This window comes from Netta rufina (genome assembly GCF_964035555.1).
Source record: "Netta rufina genome assembly, chromosome: 1".
Lineage (NCBI taxonomy): Eukaryota > Metazoa > Chordata > Aves > Anseriformes > Anatidae > Netta > Netta rufina.
This window is the reverse complement of record NC_140123.1, coordinates 184187229-184200200: the sequence shown is the minus strand read 5'-3', so window position 1 is coordinate 184200200 and position 12972 is coordinate 184187229. Positions and strand designations below refer to the sequence as shown.

The following is a 12972-nucleotide window of genomic DNA, read 5'->3' as shown; positions in this document are numbered from 1 at the left end:
GGCCAGGTTAGATGGGGCTTTGAGCAACCTGGTACACTGGGAGGTGTCCTTGCTTTTATGGCAGGGGGATTAGATCTAGATGGTCTAAGGTCCCTTCCAACAGAAGTGATTCTGTGATTTTTTGGGTTTCTACAGTTTAAAGTTATTCTGTCACTGGCTATTAGTATATCTAAAATTAGAGCTAAAGCTGAAATAAGTCTTAACAGACTGGCTGCTGTAATATTAATGTTAATGGAATTCCATTTAAAATAATTTATCATTTATATAGTGCTATTTAAAAGATACTTACGGTGAATATAAATCCAGGTTATTGAATATATGTAGCATACCATCTATCAACTGAATCTTAGGTTAGACTTTAAAAAAATTATTTAGGTGCTAGTAAATTTGATTCAAAGGCTTTTAAGACACATCATAGGGAAATTAACAATATAATGAAGTCTCCAGATTATCTACCTCTAGAACACTGGTTTGGGGTTTTTTGGACAGAGTTGGTGATAGAGAGGGATAAAGGGAGTGAAATTCAGAAATAAAAACAAGGTTGTAAATATATGTTCAGTGGTCACCACTCTTTAACTTCTTTCTGAATAGGGACTTGTGTAAGTCCGTTTGTGTAACTTGACCAAACCTTCAGAGAACACAAAATAAGCAAAACAGGAAGTACACACTCCATGTACTCCCTGGAAATCTGTGAGACTTTGGAATCCATGTCTCAAAATCTTTGAATTTCTAATGCATTTCCTTTTGTTCTGGTATAGAAAAAATGTTACCTAATGTATAAGTGAGATACAGTTACAGAGATACAGTTACAGATACAGAGAAGTCTGTGTAAGCAGATGTATTTGTATACATAAAGAGATAACATGTCATGCTGGACATGATGGACATGATGTGAATTGCTGAGGATGATCATACATGGCAAAGTTGCAGCACGTTAGTCTCTTGAGGGTTGCATAGAGAATATAGAAGACAAACTGTGCCCTCGGGAAAGGAATACGTTGGCTCCCTTGATCTGTATTCTTAAGACTGCTTGAGAATCAGATTTTGTAAGAAGACTTATGCTTGTTCTGAATGTAGCCTTTGCTGTTAAAGGAAAACACACCGGTCACTTCAAGAGGTTTTGAAGTATCCATCTTTGAAAATATTCAAAACTCAGCTGGGCAAGACCCTGAGCAATCTGCTTTGCTTTGAGCAGGGTGGCTGGTGAGACGATGTCCAGAGGTCCCTGCCGAGCTTATAGCTATTCTGTGATTCTCTAAAAACAGGAAGCGAGCTTTATGAGGCCTAAATTTTTCCAAGTAAATAGCTAACTTTGTGTTACAAAATCTTTTTTTTTTTTTTTCTTAAAGATTGGAAGTTTTCTGAGAATTTACAGTATTCATACAAAACAAGCAAGTGATAAAAATGAAGATGTTTCACATGTAGAATTCCATCTTCATGGTGGCACCTGTTACGGTCGAGGAATAGGAGTGTTGCCAGAAAGTCACCCAGATGTTAAAGAACTAAAAACGTAAGTTCTACTTTTTTTTTCCTAGATGATTCTGGAAAACGGCATTCCAACTGTACCAGTTTAGAATTGTAAATGGATGTAAGAACCAGAAACTCGGGAACAGAATATGCCTTTAGCACTGCTAAAGGCATATTCCTGAATATATAATATTAATACATTATTATATTATATTTTTCCTGAATATATAATATTATATTCAGGTATATGTGAATATAATCCACATATACCTGAAGAATAGGTATTTGGGAGGATAAGTAAATGAAAGGTAATTTTTTTTTTCAACTGGAATATTAAGATTTCTATTTTATAGTCCTGTAATGAATCAGTAACTCTAACATACTTACTCTGTTTTATAGTGACATTTTTTTAGAGATAAAAGCCACGGTTAAGCAACTGGCTTTAGTACGCTAAGCATATACATATATGTTAGTTGCAAATAGTGAGTCTTAAAATATGTTTAAAATGAAGCATGTAATATAAAACTTTTCTGAACCAAGTTTATACACAAGGAAAAGCTAAGTCTCTGTTGCTTTATCAGGAATATAGAATTTCTTTTGGCACTATGTTGTGTTTAAAGTTCCAGAAGTGCTTTGGAAAAGAGTGTCACTTGCGTCATTAATATGCAGTCCTGCAATTTATGATTCAATTGAGTTTTATATCTCTGTTGGAGAACTTATGTCTGAACATTATACCTGTGTATTGATAAATAGTAAATTTCATATATATAGTCTCTCATTCGTATATCTCTATCTATATCAATATATATATACACATGAAAAACTATTAGATTATAATATATGTAGCCATCTATTTTTAGATTCTTAGAATCTGTGGAACTGGCAGACAGTCAGAGTATGGATAGCATGTCTTCGCTGGAATTAGATAGCACTTATAACAGTATTGCAGGTAAGAATAATTGAAAACTGATTTCCTTCTTCTAATATATATATGTGATCAAGATAAGGTTACAGTTATTGCTTCTCTAAATGTGTGATATTACTTTCACATACAAAGTGTTAGAGAATTCTTTTGATTTATTAGACTGAAAATTGACCTTACGCTGTCCTATCTCAAAGTAGAAGCTTTTCACATACATTGAAAAATATTTTCATAGAAGGTAGTGAATAAATTATTAAATGCAGATTGTGTTAGGTCATACTCATACTATGTTAGGTCATAAAGTTGAGTGTCATAATAAATCCCTCTCTCTAATGGAAGGTTTGTTAAAGACAGACACTGGAAATGCCACTACACAGCTGCTTGCTGAGGAGACTTTTCAAATCCATTGTGCGGAAAAGTTGTGTTAGTGGGAGAGTTGTAAAGTATGGTGCCATGGAAAAGTAGTATCTTATGTTCTCCAGATTCTATGTTAATTCTTTTAATGTTTTTTTTATCTTAGAATAAAAATAACTAAATTAATCTCTAAAGCTGGTTGGACACAGTCTGCATCTTTGCTTCTGGCTTTTAAAATCCTCCATTACTTAGCCATCAGTACAATACTTAGAAAGAATTTTGAACAGATTTACTGCACTGTGTATGTGTAGTAGAGGCTGTTCAGAGGAGGGACCAGGCAGTCCATACATTTTTTAAGAATAATGTCTGGATTCTTGTCCAGAAAGATTGCAGAGGGATAAATACAGTTTATATGAGCAGTTGTCATTCATGTTATACACTATGAAAAATCAGAAAGTTCATTTTAATGAGCATTGCTATTTAATATATACGCTAATTTCTGCTCAAATATGCTAGGTTTTGACATCTAATATTTGTCTCCCATTTGCTTTTCTTTGTTTTTGTTATATTGTTTTCATAGGTTATTAGGATTTCCATTTTCCTGTGTTCAACTTTTTGTTGTGTTTTTGTCTGTCTATCTGGTTTTGTATGTCCACATGGTAAAAAAGAAAAGGAAGGAAAATAATTAGGAAATTTTTCCTGATTTCAGATCTTGAATCACAGAGATGTCAGCAATTATCTGTTACAGGTAAGGAACATTTTGATGATAAAATAAAATTCATTTCTACTAAAGAACAAGAACTGTTTTTGAGACATCAGCTCAAATGTTGAAGTAATGTCCATTACATATTACAGTAAGAATTATTATAAGATTCTAAGTTTATGAATTGTTTTTATTTATAAAGGAATACAACATGTAGGTATCTTATTTCCAAATGTTATGTTTCTACACCGTGGTCCCACAGCCTTACCTTAAAGGCTGCAGTAGCATGTTGTATTAATAAAACTGAGGCTGCAACTTTGAGGGGCAAGAGAAGGAGAGAATTAAGAGAAAATGCATACTTGCAGTGGCTGTTCTGCATATTCCAAATATGTTGTTTAATAGGTATGTGTGGCCTTTTTTTTGTTGTTTTGCAGTATTGACAGATCATCAGGATTTGAGTAACACAGAACTGAAAACTATTCGGAACAGCAGAGCTCCTCAACAATATCGCATTAGAGCAAAGCTGAGAACTTTTAAACCCCAGAAGCTCTATCAATCTGTTAAACTTCATTGTTCCAAATGCAATTCTTTGTAAGTGCTTTACGCAGTAAAAGTAATTTAGAAATTGTTCCATGTGTTTTAGGATGTCTAAATTTTCAGTGTATTTTTATCTTCTTTTTGTGTAAAATGAGCTGAATTTAAATGTATTTCATTTTGAGCAAAGATTTGAAGCTTACTGGTAATAAGAAAATTTGAAATCATCAGATGGATTGCAGTTACAGGATCCTTTTTGCACTTTCAAAACAATTTTTCTTTATGTTCGTTTGACAGTGAGCATTTCTTACACTGACATTGTATTTAAGTACTTGGTTCTGTCTTGCAGATTTAAAATAGGATGTGCAAAAGGGTGTGATAGTCATAGAATCATAGTCTCTAAATTATGGTCAGCATTATTATGTCGTTGGATAAGAAGTGAATCTTCCAGAGGAGGCATCTTTTCTTGATCCAAAAATACCAGGGAAATAACATTCATCTCACTATTTTTGTCTTTTTTCTGACTCGAGTCAGTTTGCTCACCAATTTTATGGTTATTTCCCTTGTAATGTGGTTTCTCATTGTATCAATAATGTTTGATTAAATGATCTCACCTAAAAACAGACATTTCTACTGTAATCTCTCCAAAATGGGGGAAAGTTTGTTTGACACAGTCTATTTTCAATTAAAATATAAAGTGACATGCATTTTAGTGCTATTCATGATCATCCGAATCCTGTATCGCTTTTTTTTGTGTGTGTAGGTTAGCCTCACGTCAGTCCTGAGCAAACAGCTTTATATTAAACTGGTGTAAACTATTGCCTTCTTTAAGTGATGGCACGTTAGCATTCTCCTATACTTTTGGATTTTTTTTGTATAATCAAAATTTATTACAAATGAAAGTCACTGAGACAAGAAAATGCCCATACTAGCTTTTCCTGGTGCTTTTGGGTACAAAGTAATATGCTTGCTCCTTTAACAATATTTCTTGTCAGATGTTGTTATAACATTATCTTGGTTGCTAATGTAAGAAGTAGTGCTTCATCATCTTCAAAACATAGAAGTACTTGATCTTTATTACCAAGTATAAAAAGGACATAATTACCAACTCTCTCTGCCACTTTTTTATATATACTTGCCAACTCTGTATAAGCCTGTAGAATTGGTAGGATTTTGTTTGTTCCTTTTGAGCTTTATCCTTATCCTACAATTTTTCTCGACTTTTATATAAATTCTTGACTTGTTAGATTCTCCATTCCTGTTCGAGTCTCCTGCTGTTTCACGTATTGCTGCCATCTTTTTGCCTTACAATTAGGGCAGACTTTCAACCAGAAAGATTCTTCAGTTAGAGTATTTCTTACTGCTGCTACTGCTACCATCCTGCAGCAGTGATGAGACTACTTGCAGTGATTTTCCAGAAATTTAGCTTCTCTGTTCTCAACATTGTGTGTCAGGTGAAAGGAATCAGTGAAATGTAATACTGCAGCTTGAGTTAATAAGTTAAAAGGCCAGAGAAGGAAATGTGATTCTTATATATTCTGTTGTGGCAAAGAAGTTGTTTCCTGTTTCCTGTTTTTGGCATATACTAGAGAGCTTGACTGAACAAAGTTCAATGTGAGTTTGAACCTTTAACTTTCTGCAGTAAGATGCTTATAATTCTTCACACATAAAGCCCTTGTGAGAGGTGTGTTTTTGTTTTTTCAGACTTCGAAAGATTGCCTCTAAATAGCAAAATGTTCTCAGAATGATTGAGATTGGAAGGATCTTCTGGAGGTCATCTGGTCCAACCTCCCTGCTCAGGCATGACCACCTAGACTATGTCCATGTGGCTTGTGAATATTTCCAAGGAGACTCTGTAGGAAAGGGAGGGAGACTCTGCAGCCTTTCTGGGCAACCTGTTCTATCACTCAGCCACCAAAGTGTTTTGTGATGTTCAGACAGAACCTATTGTGTTTCAGTTTGAGTGCTTTACTTCTTGTCCTGCTGCTGGACACCACTGAAGAGAGTCTGGCTTTGTCCCCTCTGCCCCTTATATGCATTGATTAGATCTCCCCTGAGCCTTCTCTTCTCCAGGATAAACAACAAACAAAAAAAACCTCTCTCAGCCTTTCCTTATAAGAGAGATACTCCAGTCCCTTAATCATTTTTGTGGTCCTTTGTTGGACTATGTTATGTACAAGTCTTTCTCATTTACTGGGGAGCCCAGAACTGGACACGGTATTCCAGCTCTGGCCTCACCACTACAGAGTAGACGGTAAGGATCACTTCCCTTGACCTGCTGGCGATACTTTGCCTAATGCAGCCTAGGCTGCTATTAGCCCTCTTTGTGATGAGGGTGCACTGCTGACTCATTTTCAGCTTAGTGACCACCGGGACCCCCAGATGCTTTTCTGCAGAGTTGCTTTTGAGCTGGGTAGTCCCCAGCATGTACTGGTGCATGGGTTTATTCTTCCCCCTGTGCAAGACTTTATACTTCCCCAAGGTCCCTGTGAACTTCCCTGTCAGACCATTTCTCTAGCCTGTTGAGGTTCTCTTGGACAGCAGTATGACCCTTTGGTGTATCTTCCACCCCCTCCAGTCATCAGCAAACTTGCTGGGGCTGCACTTATCATTCAGATAATTAATGGAGGTGTTAAACAGGACTGGATCCCGAATTGACCCCTGGGGTACTCGGCTAGTTACTGGCCTCCAGTTACACTTTGCACTGTTTGCACCACAATCACCATCCTCTGGGCCCAGCTGTTTCCAAGTCACTTCACTGTCTGCCCATTCAGCCTACTCATCAACAGCTTGTCTCTGAAGATATGGGACCTATTGTCAAAAGCCTTACTAAAGTTCAGGTGGACAATGTCTGCGTCTCTCCCCTCATCTACCAGACTGCTCATTTCATCATAGAAACTTACAAAGTTGGTCAAGCATGGTTTCCCATTGGTGAATCCCTGCTGACTACCAATGATGATTTTCTTGCCCTTCATGTAGCTGGAAATGGTTTCTGGGATTATCTGCTCCATCTTCTTCCCAGGGACAGAGATGAGGCTGCACAGCCTTTAGTTCCCCATGTCCTCCTTGCCCTTTTTTGTAGATGGGAGTAATATTTGCTTTTCTCTGTTATTGATATAAATGGAAATAGTTTTATTTGTATATCCACACTAAAGAGATTACAACCCTCAGGTTTTATTTTGCTGAAAACCAATTTGTTCCATTCCTGCCTGTGCAGGAAATCTACAGGCTGTAGAGGCCAGAAGTTTAACTTTTCCATTTAAAATAGTTATCCAGGAACACAAATGGAAAGAGTTCACATGAACAGCAGCAGTGTGCTCATGAAATGAAAGTTCAGGTTCAACAAGACTTTTGTGTATCAATTTTATAGCAGAAGAATATCAAAGTTTGGGCTTTATAGGCAGGAATAGTTCTATTCACTGGTTAAAGCTAGCTGCTCTTGGGTTTGAAAGATAAATCATCAAAGTAAACTGCAGGAGTTGTTGGTATATTCTCTTTAACTCTACTCTGAAGATTGCTATCAACTTTCTTCCAATATTTTATGAAATAGCCCAAGCCCTGCCCAGGCAGGTCTGTCTTGCTTAGGAAAAAACATCCTAATGTTTTTTTTTTTTCTTTCTGTACCACCTGTTGTCTCTTTTCCTGTTGGCAATGCTGTTAAAATTTGAATTCCTTGCATTATTTCCCTGTGGGTGACAACTGGAAATGTATGAACAGTGCTCTAATACAAAAAAAAAAAAAAAAAAAATCTGTGATGCAGAGTTGCAGATTTTGCTCTTACAATGCATATGTGAAGCAATTCTTCTTTTGCACTTTTTTTTCTTCTTTCTCCAAAATACATAAAGTAAAATAGGCTGGAGCATAAAACTGGAATTTGTATGAGCTTGTAAAGTCTTTTAATTCCTTTAAAGCAGTATGCAATTGTGTGGCTTTTTTAAGGCCTAACTGAAATCTCTTAAAATCTCTTATTTGTTTTTCCATGGATTTACATGTGTGAACAAAGCCACTAGGCTGCCTAGGCTTTGCTCATAGGTAAACTTACATTACTCCATACATTTGTTAAAATAGAATTGATTTTTCTTAATATAATTTGCTATATAGCTCCTAATGTCTAAATTGATGTAAAAATATATTTTTTTTTCCTTTATAAACTTTGTCTTGTGACTTAATATTTATTCAGAGTTCTGTCTTCCTTGCTGCTAGATTTAGCATTCACATATTAATTTTGGAAATGGTTTTAGGCAAGAAGTTCCTAATGGAGATGCCTTTGACTTAATTTTGCAAGAGTGTGCAGTTACTCCTTCAAACCCAGAATTACACAGTACGTCCTGGTATGAATCTGTAACGTGGACTACACAAGACCAGAAACAAAGGAAAATAACTATTCATTTTGTAAAGCACGATGAAATGCTTCTATACCCTGAAGATACCTTGCTTATGATAGAAGGTAAGATAAATAAAATACAAATATATCACTTCTTATGGCACAGTGTCCACTCTGGGTGTATATATATATAAATAATTAAACAAAGTTAAGATATGTTCAATTTACATTCAGTGTAAATAGTAATAATCGTAAAGGCATTTCCTTAAAAAAGGAAAACTCAGCTGGAACTTTGTTAATGTTGTAGACATGGAGGAAAATGTAATCTTTGAAGGCTCATAAGATTGGTCAGGTTCTTCTTCTACCTATCTTAAGCTATACTAGTAAGTTTATTGGTGGTTCTCCTGAAATTAACATCTTTCTATGCTTTTTTCCAGCTGTGCTTACTGTTTTTTGGTTCACATTTGAAGTCTGGTTGAGCCTTCTAAAAATAATTTTTAGTCTTGATATTGTAAAGGTTTGGAAGTCATATGAGTCAAGCTTACATTTAACTTTGTCAGCCTCTGGATGTCAGTGTTGTTTCAGACAAATAGAGCTTCTCGCAGCATGTTTCTTTTTTTTAAATCATATCTGCTTCGGGGAGAGAAATATCCACTAAAGTTAAAATAAAGTAATTTAGCAAGAATCTAAATAAGGAATATTTTTTGATAGAATAAGAATAATAAATTCTCAGTACAAAACAAAGTCCTTAATTGTGTCAAAGTATTGGTGTGAATAAGTAAACATGAGTCAGGTGGTCCTTTGCATTGGGGTCAATAGTAAACCACTTCTGTTTCCTGTTGTGTTTTATGTTTGACTAGTTCTGATAGCAGGCTTATGCCTCTGACATGTTCCAAACCGGGTTTGTGTGTGTGTGTAATCCAACCGTATCTTTGCGGGGGAAAAAAAGAAATAATAAAGTATTTCTAATGTGTTCTTTTAAAATAATTAAAACATAACTTCTTCTTTTTCAGATACTAAAATACCAGCAACTAAGTATCTGTGCATATGGAAATATGTGCTTCATGTTGGAGCATAGTGTTTTAGCTCCTTTTTTTCCCAGAACATTGATCATGAACCCTTTCCAAGCCACATGCTAGTTTCACTTTCATCTTACAAGTTTTTGGAGCTTAAGGTTTTGAAGTCTCCCTAGAAATCTTCCTAATACTTTTCCAAATATAAACCAAACTCCAAGGCCAAATGCATTATGACAATTAATAGACAGGCACGGTCAAGTTTCTGTTTGCTTGTTAAACACAAACAAATTTCTCTTGTCTAACATGAGACTCTATTCTTCCATACAATCATTATACTGAAGCAAGAACTTCTTGCCTTGTGTTTGGCACCTATTGCACTGGAATTGAGGAAATAGTTGGATAATGGACAGAACTTTTAGGTGAGCCTTCATAGGGAGTGAGGGAAATCTATAACCATTGGTGCAGATCAGTTGAACTGAAGAGTGAAATGTTAGTTAACACATAGATTATTGCTGCTTGCATATTCTCATTATTTCTAATGATATGAATCACAGTGATTTCACATAACCCCTGGTAATTCTGTATGTTTTATGCTAGTCTCTTAGGAGCCAGAACACGTTCACTTGATGCAACTTCATATTAGAGCAAAGTTGAAAGTCTAGAGGCCTTTTAGCCATAGTTAAAAATACCTTGAATTCAGTATATTTATTCCTTTTTCAGTATATTTATTCCTTTGATGAAAGCTAGGCAGCATATGAGCGTCTTTAACTACATCACTGGACTTGGAGGACCTTTGGAGAAGCTATTTCAAATATATCTGTGTGTTTTCCTTAAACTTTTTTGATCAGATGTTCACTGAGTATGTTTCATGTTATTGTGCATTTTTGTATCACCAGTGAACCTTTATTGATACACACCTTTATTGATTTCTTCTCTAGTTACATCTGCAATACAAGTTACAAATATATACATTAAATATTTTACATCCCAGTGCCATAATTGCGTGTCATGAAATCTTTGAAAGGTCTTAATTATAACTAGTGATAAACAATAGTTGTAGAAAATATTTATTTTGATTGTTTACTTTTTATTATGTGTTGTTCACTAGTTAAATAGATAATATATTTTTGTTGAACTACTATTTCCAGATAAATAAGGAGGAACTGCTGACTGCCTCAAGTGTAGAGAGGCCTTGCAAAGAGATCTTGACAGACTAGAGGGCTGGGCAGTCACCAACCAAATTAAGTTTAAAAAGAGTGAGTGTTAGATTCTGCACCTGGGGTGGAGGAGTCTTGACAATGTCTTAACACAGACTGGGGCACAAGAGGCTGGAGAGATCCCTTTCTTAGATTCCACGGATACAGATCTAGGGTTTTTGGTTGACAACAAGTAAGCTAGCAGCATGCCCTGGCAGCCAAAAGGGCCAACCATACCCTGGGGTGCATCAGGCATGGCATTGCTAGCCAGAGGAAGGGTTTGTCACTGTTCTGTGCTGGTCAGGCCTCCTGTCAAATGTGATGTGTTTAAATTGGTACTTTTTCTTAAACTGATGATTGAAAATTAATAGATTTTTGCGACTTAGAAGCTGGAAAAACAGTTACTAAGATGAAGTTGCACACTTTCTTTATTCTTTTTTTTTTTTTTTTTTAAGACAATTGCTAGTAAAATCATAGTAGAAATTATAGGGAAGTGATTTTAACTAAATAGAGCTTCATGGTTAGCATGATAACTCTAAGGAAGATATTAAGACATCTGCTCTAATAAATTTCCATCTTTGATTTTTCTTTAATTGAGTTTGATGTTGAGGTAGTGAGAAGGTAATGGACCTTTTTTCCTTTTTTTCCCATAATGGATTTCAGTTTTTAGTGGAAGTCCTGAAATGAACATCCAGTCAGCCAAGAAACACAATTTGTTCAATTTATGCTTGATTACAGTTTAAGAAAACATTTTTCTGTTTTTAATAGGTGGAACATCAAAAGAAATCTGGAAACTTACAAGAAGATTTAAATGTGTTATTCCTGTGAGATCTACAAAGAATGATCTTGAATTATTAGATCTTTCAGCTCCTTTTCTTTTACAAGGAAAAGTAAAATATTATGGGTAGGTTAAAGGTATTTATTAATATTTAAAGAGTTTCAATATTAAACGGAGATAATTTCCTTCATTAATTCAAACGACAGCGATCAAGGAATAATGTGTCCAAAGAATCTTTGATACAAAGGATGTATAAAAGCATCCTTTTGACTGAACTGTAGTTGGGTATCTTGCTCACTTGCAGTATAAAATATACACCTTTAATTACACAGCAAACCAGCTTCAGTCTTGCCTTTGGTGTGTGTTTACAGCATTGGCTACATAGACAAATGTGCATATGAGCCTCTTCAGGCTGCAGAATGCCTTCCTTTTGAGTCCAAATCTCCTATTTTCTGGACAGTCAAATACCATTTTCTGGTCTTACTAAGTAGACTAAGATCAAAACGTATGTTGCTTTAAAATTGTAAGCTTTTTTTTTTTTTTCCCACATAGATAACACAGACCCCAGAAAATGAATTCAGGCTATCGATCCAAGTCTTGTTCTCTCTCTAATTCCTAGTGTTGGGAAAGCCTGATTTTGGACGACCTTTTCTCACCATTTGGTGTATATTGAGATCCACAACACTGCAAAATACCTTGCCTGTTTTGGATGCCAGTAGCTGTAGGAACATCTTCAACAGGTGTCTGAATTCCACAGTTCCCAGAGCTGTGGAATGTGGTACGCTCATCTAGGTCTGCTGTCAGTGCTGTGACTTGGAATACTTTTTTCCTGTTCAATGAGTGCTAGCAGCAGTATGTTTTCCCAGTACTGCACAGCAGCATGCAGGTCAGAAAACTCAAATACCAGTTTACCTCATGCAAGCTACTAAGTCCTCCTTCTTGGCAGTCCTAATAACTTCAAGCAGAGCTCTCTAGTGTGTTGCACTACTTCAGGCCTGTAGGCATTAATAAATAAATAAAATCTATGCAGAAATACTGCGTGTTTTATGTGAACCCTAGTGCCCTCCCGTAAGAGCCTGATAAAATGAATACAGATGCCATTTACTGTATATTGTTTTGACCTTTCCAAATGTGGCTGTTCACAACTTTCTGAAATAAATAAAATTAACTTCATTGAGCTTGGCTTCATATCCCTTGGATGGAATTAGGCCTGTTGACTTTTGACTCGTAGCTCAAATAGATAGAAACCAAATTAAACATGCACTAACTATAATATGCTAGCACAGAAGCTTAATTTGGAAAAAATAGCTGTTCTGTTATTTTGCTTCTTGAGGAAAATGAGAACAACTTCAGAAATTTTTCAATATTTTCATCCACTTGCAGCATTTACGTACTATGTCACACTGTGTCAAATTCATAATTATATGTAAATATGTCAGCAGTAAAAGAATTAATAGCTTTAATAGCTCAATTAATGTTTAAACATGGGTAAAGCCAAATTTCTCTTCTAACCCTGTTGTGTTTTTAGAAATGCTGTAAGTTCTGATTAATTCTTGCTATTACAAAATAAGATGTTTGTATTGTTGAATAACTCAGTGGTGATATTTCTTCTCAGGGATGACTCAAAACCAGCAGTAAGGATTTTGCTATAGTCTAAAGTCTGCGTGTCCAGTGAAAT

At 35.5% G+C, this 12972-nt stretch overlaps 1 protein-coding gene across 2 annotated transcripts in view; it reads left to right on the top strand.

Moving 5' to 3' along the window:
* POT1 (protection of telomeres 1) overlaps window positions 1-12972 on the top strand; it is a 71811-nt gene that overhangs the window by 52227 nt on the left and 6612 nt on the right. For both annotated transcript variants that reach the window (XM_084306580.1, XM_084306581.1), the window contains exons 11-16: window positions 1350-1510; window positions 2328-2416; window positions 3453-3491; window positions 3881-4037; window positions 8222-8427; window positions 11285-11420. In XM_084306580.1, coding sequence (XP_084162706.1) covers window positions 1350-1510; window positions 2328-2416; window positions 3453-3491; window positions 3881-4037; window positions 8222-8427; window positions 11285-11420 — 788 coding nt within the window. The remainder of the gene's footprint in view (window positions 1-1349; window positions 1511-2327; window positions 2417-3452; window positions 3492-3880; window positions 4038-8221; window positions 8428-11284; window positions 11421-12972) is intronic.